The 13,006-nt window shown below is 39.8% G+C and overlaps 1 protein-coding gene across 8 annotated transcripts in view; it reads left to right on the forward strand.

The window, feature by feature from the left end:
• The window catches only part of LOC124133063 (plexin A3-like), a 223,721-nt gene that overhangs the window by 179,215 nt on the left and 31,500 nt on the right, over nucleotides 1-13,006 (forward strand). For all 8 annotated transcript variants that reach the window (XM_048401776.1, XM_048401775.1, XM_048401774.1 and 5 more), the window contains 8 exons: nucleotides 2,950-3,082; nucleotides 3,907-4,060; nucleotides 7,864-7,960; nucleotides 8,687-8,795; nucleotides 9,539-9,670; nucleotides 10,010-10,114; nucleotides 10,846-10,939; nucleotides 11,337-11,506. In XM_048401776.1, coding sequence (XP_048257733.1) covers nucleotides 2,950-3,082; nucleotides 3,907-4,060; nucleotides 7,864-7,960; nucleotides 8,687-8,795; nucleotides 9,539-9,670; nucleotides 10,010-10,114; nucleotides 10,846-10,939; nucleotides 11,337-11,506 — 994 coding nt within the window. The remainder of the gene's footprint in view (nucleotides 1-2,949; nucleotides 3,083-3,906; nucleotides 4,061-7,863; nucleotides 7,961-8,686; nucleotides 8,796-9,538; nucleotides 9,671-10,009; nucleotides 10,115-10,845; nucleotides 10,940-11,336; nucleotides 11,507-13,006) is intronic.

Consider the following 13,006-nt stretch of genomic DNA (forward strand, 5'->3'; position numbering starts at 1 on the left):
CACCTTAGGTGCTGCAAATCGCTGTACAGAGTTGAGTCTCTTGGGCATACAAGAAACCTGTGATTTTGGGTTCGAATCCCGGTTGACCGGATTATGTTTCTATGTTTGTTGGGGCGGTCGGGTAGCCTAGCGTTCGCTCATTTTGCCGGGCACAATGTGTGAAGCCCATTTCTGGTGTCCCCCGCCAGGATATTGCTGGAATATTGCTAAAACCGGCGTAAAACCATACTCATCCACCCTATGTTTGTCAGCACCATACCCATGCTTGTAGGTTTTACAAAAGTGATAAACGTCTGAGACCTGCATCACTTGGGTATATCTGTCGATTTAACTAGAATATTGTTCAAAGTGAGGTTAAACCCAACTCACTCCCTGACTCACTCACTACTATTCCAATGCATCAATATTCAGTACATCACATACAATAATTATTATCCATGATTATTGTTCTTATTTCCTGTTTCATTAAACTAACATTGTAATAATAATCATATATCCAGATTGCAATTGCTTGGTCCATTCATCGACCAGATGATTGGAGTGATTTATCTACCTCCGAGTCTGACAGTGCATGAGCATGAGCATGAATTACAGTAATCGCTTAATAGATGTTATCTGCTACTGTCAGGGCAATAAAATGCTGATTGTGAATGTGGAATTGTGGGTAGTGTGTGCCCTCCCTTGTTGAGAGACATGCATCAACATGCCGACAATGACTGAAATGATGCTATCTACTTCGTCATCTGTTAATGGCTGGGTAATGATACAGACACACGTATACAATAGTCAGACGATTGCTCATGCATATTTGATCCATTGTCATTGAATATCCTCAACAAATGATTATTTTTACACATTTATTTTTTTCTTCAAATTTCAACTCAATGGTGTTCATAATGATAGCGAGTCTCTACGCCTCGCTTGACCTGTTCAGTATAAAAGAATGATAAATTTGAACACTTTTATTCACCTACGTCGCGCCATATTGTCACCAAGCCTGGTAGATAAGATCAATCTCGCTGTGAGTCGATCCATAGAGGACGACTGTTTGATGGTTATGGAAAGAAAATTAAAAATTGACACCTAATGTTATGATGCTGTTGGAGTGAAGTGTCGGGTATTGAAGACTTTCATCTCTCTGACTCTATGAATAATCAGCATAATTGACAAGGGATTAGTCGGGTTGGGAGATGGCACGGGGAAATGCCCTCAGTGTCATATCGAGCTATCATTGTTCAGATTTTAATAGCATAGCATATGCAACCACCAAGGAAAAGCAGATTAAGTCTTCATTTGGATGATTATTTCTTATGTGGCTGCAGTACTATAGATCCCTCTGTCTCAAGAGAATTAATGACCATTTACTAATTTTTTGGCCAGTATGTTTTTATTGATTTGATGCTAGCTGTCGTTGGTGGTGTGTTGTAATCAATAACATAGTTTTTTATGACATGCAATCATTTTTTTATTGACTTCCTCTTCTTTGTCAGTATGGTTGTAGGGTGGCTCTGTGGTATGAGTGTTAGCTCATCACGAGTTTGATTCTGTTTTGGATAGCCCCTGAGAGGGTACAGAAGATAATGTCATTCAAAGTATTTTTTAATTACCTGGTGGTTACTTTGATCACAGTACATTTGTAGTTCATTTGGTAGCTAAATTTTAGCTGTGATCAGTTGCTTGAAATTGTGTCACCTCATCATCATCATCATCATCATCTACCCTCAACAATTTGTTGCTACAGCTACCTTGTCCAATACATCATATTAGAAATTAGTTTTATGTTTTATGAAAAACAGTAATTGACATTAATCATTGAGTATTAAAAAACAGGAACTATGAGAAGGCAGTCTGAAGGATAACCATGTAGGCGAGTGTAAGCTAAAAATAAGCTGATGTCTGGAGAAGTTATTAATTAGCAGTAATAAACCCAAGCTGGGGAATTGTCTCCACCCCTAGGATAGTTCTGACCTTTTATCCCTGCATTCCTGTGTGGGTAAGTCCCTAGTGAGGTTAGCATTGTTGCCAGGAGTACGGACTGCCAAGATGGCAGTGTCACCCATATGAATTACTTCATCAACGGCTGATGTTTAATTTATGATCTGTTAAATATCCTTGAATATTTCATTACTGTTTTTGCTACCGCTGCATTAGAATTAATGTGAAGATGTGGCAACATATATAGCACACCGGAAAAATGGTTAAATGTTTAGAACATACGATGTCAAGATGTTATATGATAAAATATGTTTATGTGCGTTTAAGATGCTGTACAGACATGTTTATTGTTTTACAAGGAAATCTAATGGCAACTTAAAAAAAAGATATATGTCAAAAAGAGAAAGTTTAGCAAAATCTTAAATCTTGATTATGAATAAGATAACATTTTTACACCAAAACACTGGGATGTTTTGTCCAGAAGTCTATGGGGGATCTTTATTGAAACTTGAAACAGACTGTTGGTGGTCTTGACTTGAACCTGTGGAGAGATTTCACGGGAGGGAAGGTGATCTGGACCCCACGCAAGTCAGAGGTGCCTGAATTGTGGATTGGGGGGCTCAGTGCCTGACCTGGATGCTTATATGTTGTGGTTCCAAACTGACTGGGATTGGGGCGGTCGGGTAGCCTAGTGGTTAAAGCGTTCGTTCGTCATGCTGAAGACCCGGGTTCGATTCCCGACATGGGTACAATGTGTGAAGCCCTTTTCTGGTATCCCCTGCCGTGATATTGCTGGAATGTTGCAAAAAAGCTGCGTAAAACCATACTCGCTCTCTCTCTCTCGCTCTCTGACTGGGATTGTTATATTTAAAACTGATTTGCCTTTCAGATTATTTGCAGACTGATGGATAATTACACACTGGGTCAGAAAACAACATTCATTCACTTTATTCACTGTATGTGTGAGTGCTGTGTTGAGGGGCTGGAAGTTCATGACAATGTCTTGTATTCCAGGTGTGTGCTGAGAAGTAGCTGTCCAAACTCCGAGGATCCATCGATGGCAAGATGGCTGCATGGCCGAGCCAATCAGTGCATCTACATCACTGAGATCTCCCCCAAAACTGTCTCTGTCACCAAAGTTGAAGAGGTGAGTTTTTGCCAAAGTTTATTTCTCTGTCTTCAATGAGCAATGACATTGCTGGGGCTGTGTGTGCCCTGGATGGCTCTGGGCCCACTTGAATAAAACCATCTTAGCACTAAGATGATTGTAACTCCCATACTTTAACATAGGCTTACGATGGTCATAGCACTAAGATCACTTTGTGCAAGTAGGCCCAGGTGTAGAGTCGATGTTCAGTCCAATCTCTACAACCCACAGTCAGTGTTCCTACCGCTGCTCACAACCCTTTATTCAGCATGTTAGGATGCTATTGTCATCCCCCTCCTCCCGCCAAGATGGGGCTGGAATATTGCTCTAACTGTATTGTAAATATGCTCTACTCCTGGTTTGGCCTTATTAAGGTCTTGGTTTGTCATCACTATAAACTCCTGAACACCCGAGTTGGAATTGGTGTTCAGCATCCCATGCTCGTCGTAAAAAGCGACTAACCCAATTGAGTGGTCAGGCTCACTGACTTGGTTAATGCAGTCATTGTATCCCAAATGCGTGGATTATGCTCATGGATTATAATCACTGGATTGTCTGGTTCAGACTCAATTATTTACAGACCGCCATCACATTGCTGAAATACTGCTGAGTGCGGCGTTAAACAACAAACAAACAACCAAATCAGTGAGCCTGGCCACTCGATACTGTTAGTCACCTGTTACGACAAGCATAGTGGTCCTTTACGGCAAACATGGGTTGCTGAAGATCTGTTCTACCCCGGATCTTCACAAACTAGACACACTGAAGCATCTTGAATCTTACTTGTTACAAGGCCATACATGTATCTGCATGCTCTGTTGCAGCTGCACCTGACCATCCCCCAGCTGCCCATGACCAGCACCTACAGCTGCGTGTTCCAGCAACTCAACTGGAGCTCCAAGGCCGATTTCTGGTACTTTGGTGCAAAGTGCATGACGCCCAACTTCACAGATCTGGGACTGTCACTCGGGGACAAAGGTGAGAGCATCTCTGACACTTCGAAAATAGGTTTCTGTGTAAAAGATACATGCCCTAAAGGCAACCATCTGAACTTAGAAAACTTCAAGGGGGATTTTGATCTGAAACCTGCTAGCAGTGACATGGTATGTCAACATACAAAACATGTATAGGTATGCAATGAAACTTTGTGTCCAGTTAGTCAGTATTAGAAACCATTGAGCTATTTCAGCAACTCTTTTGACTTTGGGGTTTAGTTTCATGTATACTACTCAAAAGAAGTTTAAGAGCACCCAAATCTTTCCTATTACTATAGTCAATCTGTCATGCCATGCCAACATATTTTATAATCTGAAATAATCGTGTGTTCCTTAACTTCTTTTGAGTAGTATACATATGACAATAGTAATTAATCATCCAAGTCCATATAATTGCATTTACAACAGGATTTTCATAGAATTTTTAAAAATAATTTGATTAACTTCATGATCAGTAAGGAGCATGTTGTACAGGAACAGAATTAGCATTAGAACTGCTGACTTCTTCAACTTAGAGCTATAAATCACTGACATTATGGCTGAAAAAAAATAATTTAATTTCTGTTTTGTTTTGTTTCATCATTTTGTAGGACAGGTTACTGTTTAGTGTTAAAAAAACTGGTCAATACTGCCATCCATCATGGTGACAGACAGGGTTAAAACAAGCTCCCCTGTCAGAGTGTGTGACGATGCTGGGACGACCATCAAGTCCTGCATCTGTCAGTCGCTCCATCTTCCCCTCAGTACTGCAAATAAGACTGTCACAATCCCCCCCACACACTGTCAGTTCCTCACAAAAATATCTCGGTGTCACAAGACCCTTCATGAAAAAAAACTGCATCCTGGGAACCTGTTCAAAAATAGCCACTTGTCACTAAAACAGTGTGTAAAGCTGTAGGTTTTCCTTGTGTTGAGTCAGCGCAAGAAGATGATGAATTGAGTGGGGATACTCCAGAGACGAAGGAGTTTTGTCTATTTTGGAATAGAAGATGTGCTCCCTAGAAACATTCTTCATAGGCGTGGGGAATAAACACTTGCTGCCAAGTCGAGGCGTAATCGTGGTCTTGGCCAAAAACAGGTTAGATGCCTGCCAATTTAAAGTCAGTTTTGTGCAATTGAATCAAAACGTTTGACGCCATGCATCCATTTGGAGTGGATTTTGAAGTCTTGTACCAAAGCCAAGATTCAGTGTCATGCCGTTCTGTGGAGCGTTATCAGTACAAGACATGATCATGAAACATGGATAGAGAAGACGTAAACAATGAACTAAAATAGTTTACACTTGGAAAATAATTGCGTATTTCCATTTTCGATTTTTAATAATCATATCTGGTAATAATTTTCTGTCGAAGATATTTTTGTTCACATAGTGAAATATTTATATTGAAATACCAAAACCAGTAATTTCAAAGGTTGGGAAATTTGGGACAATGGTAGCACGGTGGTTAAAGTGTTCGCTCATCATTCAAAGGCCTGGGTTTGAATTTCCATATGGGTACAATGTGTGAAGCCCATTTTTGGTGTCCCCTTGCATCATATATGGAATATTGCTAAAAGCGGTGTAAAAGCATATTAAGTATCCCACTACAGGAGATTCAGCTGCTGCAGTATTTGCATATCACACACATCTATCATTGATATCAAACATATTCTGCTGGCGTTATGTCCTGATAGTAGTGTTCGGAGATGATTTATGCTTCCTGCCTTCTATTGTCCTGCTTGATCAGTGAAATAACATCTCCAAAAGTGTTATGTGATACCAACATCTGTTGCCAAAACAATATCAAACCCTCGGAATTCTGTAACCAACACTGTCAACCGATTTCCACTTGAAGTATCATTAAACTTTACATGCTGTTGATTCATCATATCTCCTAACAAAGAACACATTTACATATCATACTGGGCCAACAGCTGGGGTGTGAAAAATGCATATATTAACTGTGTGGGGGATGTGCAAATTAATCGATAGTTATCATGATAGTTTTATTTATTCTCAGAATGGTGAATGGTAACCAGATACATTGGTTTCGATAATGTTTCTGTTGATAATTTATGCGTCTGTTCGTGACAGCATTAGAAGGCCAGACTATTTAAGTATTTGGTTTTTGAATCTGTCAACTCAATAAATATGAAATTTGACACAATAATTGAAATGGAAAGTGTTTGTTATTCAGCTGACCAGAAAAGTAACGTGTTTTATAAAAATCAATTTCTGTCGTTACAAATATGAATAAATTATTTAAAATACTATAATTAAAACCTGTTAAAAATTAAATCAACTCATGCTCCTACTTTTATGGAAATATAAAAAAATATTTGGAATTAGAATTTTTATTTTTATTTTTTGGGGACACACCAACCTGAATTTTTGGCCAAAAATATGTAAACAAAACGAAAAGTCAGGCCTAAGTAGCCTAGGAAGTTCAGGGTGATATTTAACTTGCGTGCTATCAGTTCTGTTGAGTGTCAGAGATTATTCTGTTTCTTTATGGGCAGACCGATGTTGTTGAGATACAGTGTCTTATCAGGCAGCCCCCGACTATCTATGGTTCTTAAAGCCTTATCAGTCGCAATAAAACACATTATCAGGCTTAGATTCTGGAGCTATGTCCTATCTGAGGCGGTAGTTTATTTAGATGCATCCACATTCTTGTGAAACAGGTGGCTGTAATGGGATAAATTGAATAATATTTTGGAAATTAGCAGGGTGTTATGGTAAATGATTTAATGCAGCATAATGCATTTGAGATGAGTGAATGAGAATGCATGGTGGTGGGGAAAATAGCATTGTTGATGTAAATATTGATGAGTTTATTAGAAAGGATTTGAAACTTTGAATTTTTTCTGCTTTAAGAAGAATAACATTTACGTTTAATTTTTCCTATCACATTGTTTTTACTGAAAGACATGTAAATAGATGCGGCTAGGTTGTGGTGACTGTTTGCAGCATTGCAGAATGTTTTGTATATATATACTGAACCAAAAAAGTTCAGGACCATGAGTTTTTTGTGGATATGTTTATGAAATTATGGTCTCAGTGTTCACTTTAAAAAAAATATCCCAAAATATTTTCATGGGTTTTCATGAATGGTATGAACATAATCTTCTAAACACAATTTTTCTGCTTGTACAAGAGGTCTCTTCGTCTGTCTTACAGACCCTGATATAAATATATCAAATACAGCCCATGCAAGTCTATAATGTTTAGCAAGTCTAGATATCTGAAAATGAATAGAGCCTCTGGGCTCCTTTTTATTAAATTTTTATTAAGATAATTTAACAATTATTTTTTTCTGTACAATATGTTCATTTCAGAGACTAGATGTTAGTCTAGAGGTCTCTTGGCACTGTTATTAATCAACTGCCATCTACTAATAGTGAAGTCGTGGGGATTTCAGGTTATAATTGGTCCCTTGAAACCGATGGAGGTGACCAGATGGTTTGGGTGGTGAGGCCGGGTGACTTGGTTGATTGTTGCTCATAATATCAATCACAAGGATTATCTGGACACGACTTGATTATTTACAACCAGCCTTCAACAGCTTGAATATTAGTGTGTCTTTATACAAAAAACAAACACACGCTAATAATGCTGGGATACAATGAAAATATATCCATAATTAGCATGTGTGGAGTTTTCATGTATCCCATCATGCATTGTAAAACAATCGCTGTGGAGAAGTGTGTCGCATCCAACGTGTATAATTACAGAGGACTAGTTATTCAAGACTCAGTGTCATAAAAAAGCTTAAAACAATACCCACTTACCTACTCACATTGCAGCCTCCCAGACCGTCACTCTGGCCCTCAACTCCAGTGAAACCGGAAAACTTTTTGTCACCAGGAAGTTCACCTTTTACAATTGCAGCAACTTCAAGACGTGAGTTATCTCCCTTTTGGATTTCAATTTCAAAATATGAAACTCTGTTAACTCAATATTATTGAAATAAGGTCCAATATACTACTCCACTTGATGGGGACATTTCATCTTGCGATGGCACACAAAATTGATTCTCATGTCAAATGTATATTTAATTAGAATGACATCTGATTATCCCTGTCAAAAGTTGAGTAGTATAGAAACTTTTGTTGACTGTCACTGGAATAATTCCAACTTGATAGTTTAATGTTTTAAGTATTCTCCGACATCAAGTCTTTGAAAGGCAATCAGAAGTGATACACATGAGGAAGAGGATTTGTGGATGTCAACTTCTTTATTATGAGGGGCGGTCTGGTAGCCTAGTGGTTAAAGCGATTGCTCATCACGCTGAAGACCCAGGTTTGATTCCCGACATGGGTACAATGTGTGAAACCCATTTCTGGTGTCCCCCCACTGTGATATTGCTGGAATATTGCTAAAAGCGGTGTAAGACCATACTCACTCACTCACTCTTTATTATAATAAAGATATGTGTTCCTCATAATAAAGAAGTTGACATCCATAAATTCTCTTCCTTATTTTACAACCTGTTTTAAGTTAAATCATGTGATATGTTACTGTTGGTTTACTCTCCTTTGTTGACAAGATTTTATTTTGATGTGAACTTTGCAAACTGAAATACTGCCCATGTGACTTAAAATTTGATCTCACTTGTTGATATTGCAGGTGCTCATCCTGTGCAAGTTCCCCGTTTGTGTGTGACTGGTGTATCTATGAGAACTCATGTCACCACAACACCCTGCAGTGCCAACAAGGCATCATCAGATCACAGGCTGTAAGTAGATAGCCAGCCAGCACTGTAATCTCATCATTTATTACTTGGACATCGTCCCCTGTGGCCATCTGCCCACACAATGTGTCTAGTATCCATTTCTTGTAAAGGTTCCTACCAAAATGGAAGCCCGTGAAGATCCAGGGTAGAATAGGTCTTCAGCAACCCATGCTTGCCGTGAAAGGTGACTATGCTTGTCGTAAGAGGCGACAAACAGGATAGGGTGGTCAGACTCGCTGACTTGGTTGATGCATGTCATCGTATCCAAATTTCATGGATCGATGCTCATGATGTCAATCACTGAAATGGCTGGTCCAGACTCGATTATTTACAGACTGACGTCACATAGCTGGAATATTGCTGAGTACGATGTTAAACAACAAACAATTCTACCAATATGGACATTGTGGCCACAATAGCAGATGAGAATGGCTAGTATTTACATGACCACGTTTGACCCTTAAATGTGGACACTGATAGCCAAATGGGTTAAGGTCTGCTATTAACTGTGTCCATTTGCTAAGGGTCATGAGTTTGATCCTTGGTTTGTCAGCTCCATACTTAGGTTTTGTGTATGTTAAACATCTGCATCACTACTGGCTTTCCTAACACATTCCTGACACACCATGACAACCAGAATTACCGGTCAAAGCGGAATTAAACCCAACTTTCTAACTCACATTAAAAGTTTGTTAATGAATTTGATTTGCTGAATATTTCAATGAAGTATTTTCTTCAATCACCAGAGCACCTTGCCGGGTAAGCGTGGAGCCGTCCATTGCCCACGGATCGAGACGAAGGTGACCGACAACATCTATCTGCCTGTCGGGGTACGCAGGAAAGTGCTTCTCAAGGGCTACAACTTCCCACGCCTTGGGGTGAGTATCTGTTATCAAAGCCAGGATTGTTATATAGGAATGACATCTTACTCAGTATTTCACTGATTTGGAATCCTGCCGAATTATTTCTGTAAATCACTGAAATTGTTCCACCTCCCAGACCCACAGTGAAATATTTTCGCCACCCCTGAGAAAAGAATATGCGTAACCATCAGATAGTTTGAGCTATTCCGAGGCAGCAGTCTTTCATCCAATTAAAACCACATTACTTTCACTGCTGTGTTTAGTCTCTTGATGATAGACTTGTAACATTCTGATAACAAGTATCTCGAATGTCATCGCGCAGACTTCATTGGATATTTTTGGCTTTGTTTCCAGTCAACATTTGGTAACTATGTGTGTGAAGTGGACACAGGGTCTTACACATACAAGGCTGCGGCAGAGAGACTTGATGACACACACATCACCTGTGACATGCCGAAGGTAAGGCATATTCTGCAAGTATTGCTTGTCCACCTGTGGAGAAACCCTTGAGATTTGACTTGGCTGGCAGAAGCGTAGTTCAGTGGGGCTTGCATACTGCATACTGCATACTGATCCCACTTTTGGGGATTCCGGTAAGAATAGGTCCCCAGTACTTCATGCTGACTAACAGTGACTAAATGTGTATTGGGTGGTCGCACTCTGTTGGCCCATGAAGATCGGGTGTTCAGCAACCCATGCTTGCCGTAAAAGGCGACTATGCTTGGTTGATACATGTCATCGTATCCCAATTGCATGGATCGATGCTCATGATGTCAATCACTGAAATGGCTGGTCCAGACTCGATTATTTACAGACCACCATCATATAGCTGGAATATTGCTGAGTGCGGCGGTAAACAACAAACTGACTCTGTTTTTTGTGTCATTTGTGTAATTGTATGACATTGTACCTTCAGGGTGGGATGTTAGCGAATCTATCAACCACTGTTTTGCCAGGCCAAGACTCAATTATTTACATCCCACAGTGGTATTGCCATAATATTGCCCACCCGGTATGAAACAAACAATTAACAAATATCTTCTCATCTGAGAGGCTGATCAAAATACATCTATTCATTTACTTTTATATACATGACAATTATGTTTGTTTGGTGTGTGGACATTTATGGATGTTTTATAATGGAATATGTTTCAGGGAATTAGTATCCTTCAAATCTTGCTGTGTTTCAGATTGAGTATAGTCAGGCCCAGGGTAAACTGGAAGCCCTCATGAAGGTTTACTGGGGCAGCAAGTTCTACTTGGAGACCACCACACCTCTCATAGGTAAGCGATGTACCTGCAGTAATTAACGAACACATCATTTTTTTTGTTATTCCTGAGTATACTGAATAGTCTAGTGTTCTAGTGAGCTAGGAAGTAAATCTATTGGGGTTTTTCACCCACGTAATAATTGTTGAAAAATTTGTGGTAACATTTGTTTTTACTATGAAAAATTGTGTAATGCAAGGGCGGATCCAGCATTTTTAGAAGGGGGGTCCAAAATATCAAAATCCTCTCTCAAATAATTTTCTGCCTTCAACATATCATGATGTCATGATATCAATAACTGGATTGTCTGGTCAAGATTGGATTATTTACAGCCTGATTTGTATAGCTGGACTATTTGTGCAGCGTAAAGCAACAAACAAGCCTATTTAACCTGGCCTTCCTCTGTCCCCAGCTACGGTGTACAAGTGTGATGTTTTGGCCAACTTCGAGTGTGGACTGTGCCTCAATCTCAACTACACGTGGGCGGCCCTGGAGTGTATGTGGTGTGACAACACCTGCAAGTACAGCCCCAACTGTAACTCGCGATCCGTGTCCTCCTGCCCTGCGCCAGAAATAACTCGGGTAGGTATTCTGGAATGGTTTGGACTTTTTGGTGACATCTTAGTAATCAGGACCCCATTCCCCAAAACGCTAAGATGATCGTATCTCTGATTCTTTGACTTAGGCTTACAATAGTCGTAGCGCTACGATCACTTTGTAGCAACCAGGGCCTCATTCCACAAGGCGATCATAGAGCAACGACAGTTGTAAGTCTATGTTAAAGTATGATAATTATGATAACTTTAGTGCTACGATAGCTTTGTGGTATGGACGCCGGGTCCTGTTCAATACAGCAATCTTAGCGCTACGACTGTCGTAAGCCTATGTTAAAGTATGGGAGTTATGATCATCTTAGCATGAACATCACTTTGTGGGACATGGCCCAGTGTCACATTCCACAGATTGATCTTAGTGCTATGTCTGTAGGTCTATGTTATCAGAGTTAAAATTGTCTTGGGGCCAGATTGCTGAGCGGAACAGGCCTAGAAATGATATCCGGCCATCAAGATCTTCAATACAGGGATGAAGGAGATCAAAGTACCTTAGTTGTGTCAATTACAATTGATTGTGATGATGATTTGATCACCCTACTAAAGTACTTTGGTTAGGAAGCTGCTTAAAAGATCACCAAGCAGGTGTCACTGACTTGGTGTGTCATTGTACCCAAGGAGTATGGCTAGATGCTCCGTAGCAGTGTTTGAAATAATTTTAAAACCCAACAAGACAGTCGGGCAGGTGACCCATAGGTGTTGCCTGCTCATCTTCAAAGTTACCTGCCTGCATTCACACATTGTAAATATTGAAAATTCCCCCAAAATAAGAGAGAAAATGAGTCTTGATTCAGTTAAAATAATGCTTACAATTACTTGAGAATCTACGAGAAGTTATGATAACACTGATTATGTAAATTGGTTAAAATTATCTGCCAGACAAGTTTCAGGAGGAAAGTTTCATGCAGCCCAACAGAGAAGTTCCCAGCCATGGGCAGGCAGTTGCTCAGTATTCTGGCCACTAGTAGCCTAGTAGTTGAAGCATTCACTGTGTTAAACCCATTCTTTATGTTCCCTGCTATGATGTAATGGTACTTTAAGAGGTGTAAGGCCCAACTCGTTCTCAAGGACTCTTAGTCAGCAGTGGTTTGTAAATAACTGATGCTGTCCTCTCTCACATTTCTATTTCACTCACTCACACTCTCTTTCACTCACTAACTCATAGATGTTGTTTGGGAGTCTTGGAAGCCATGTTCCTGAGATCGCTCTGTAGAATGGCCCACAGATCTAAGGGATGTCTCTGTAAATGCTGACTGACTGTTCATCCCCTGAACAAATAATATCAAATGAAGCAGAGGAATCTCTTTACAATCAGTGTCAGGGAGACACCTACAACATGCCAATAAGTGTTCTCCAGATTGACATATCCGCAATTATCTACAATTCCTTTTTTATAATTCCGTGATGGGCAGAAAGACTTGTCGGACACACAACCTGCTTAAAATTCCAGGCATATCTTTCCCTTCACTTC

The sequence above is a fragment of the Haliotis rufescens genome, unplaced genomic scaffold (genome assembly GCF_023055435.1).
Source record: "Haliotis rufescens isolate VD_foot unplaced genomic scaffold, xgHalRufe1.0.p SCAF_23, whole genome shotgun sequence".
Lineage (NCBI taxonomy): Eukaryota > Metazoa > Mollusca > Gastropoda > Lepetellida > Haliotidae > Haliotis > Haliotis rufescens.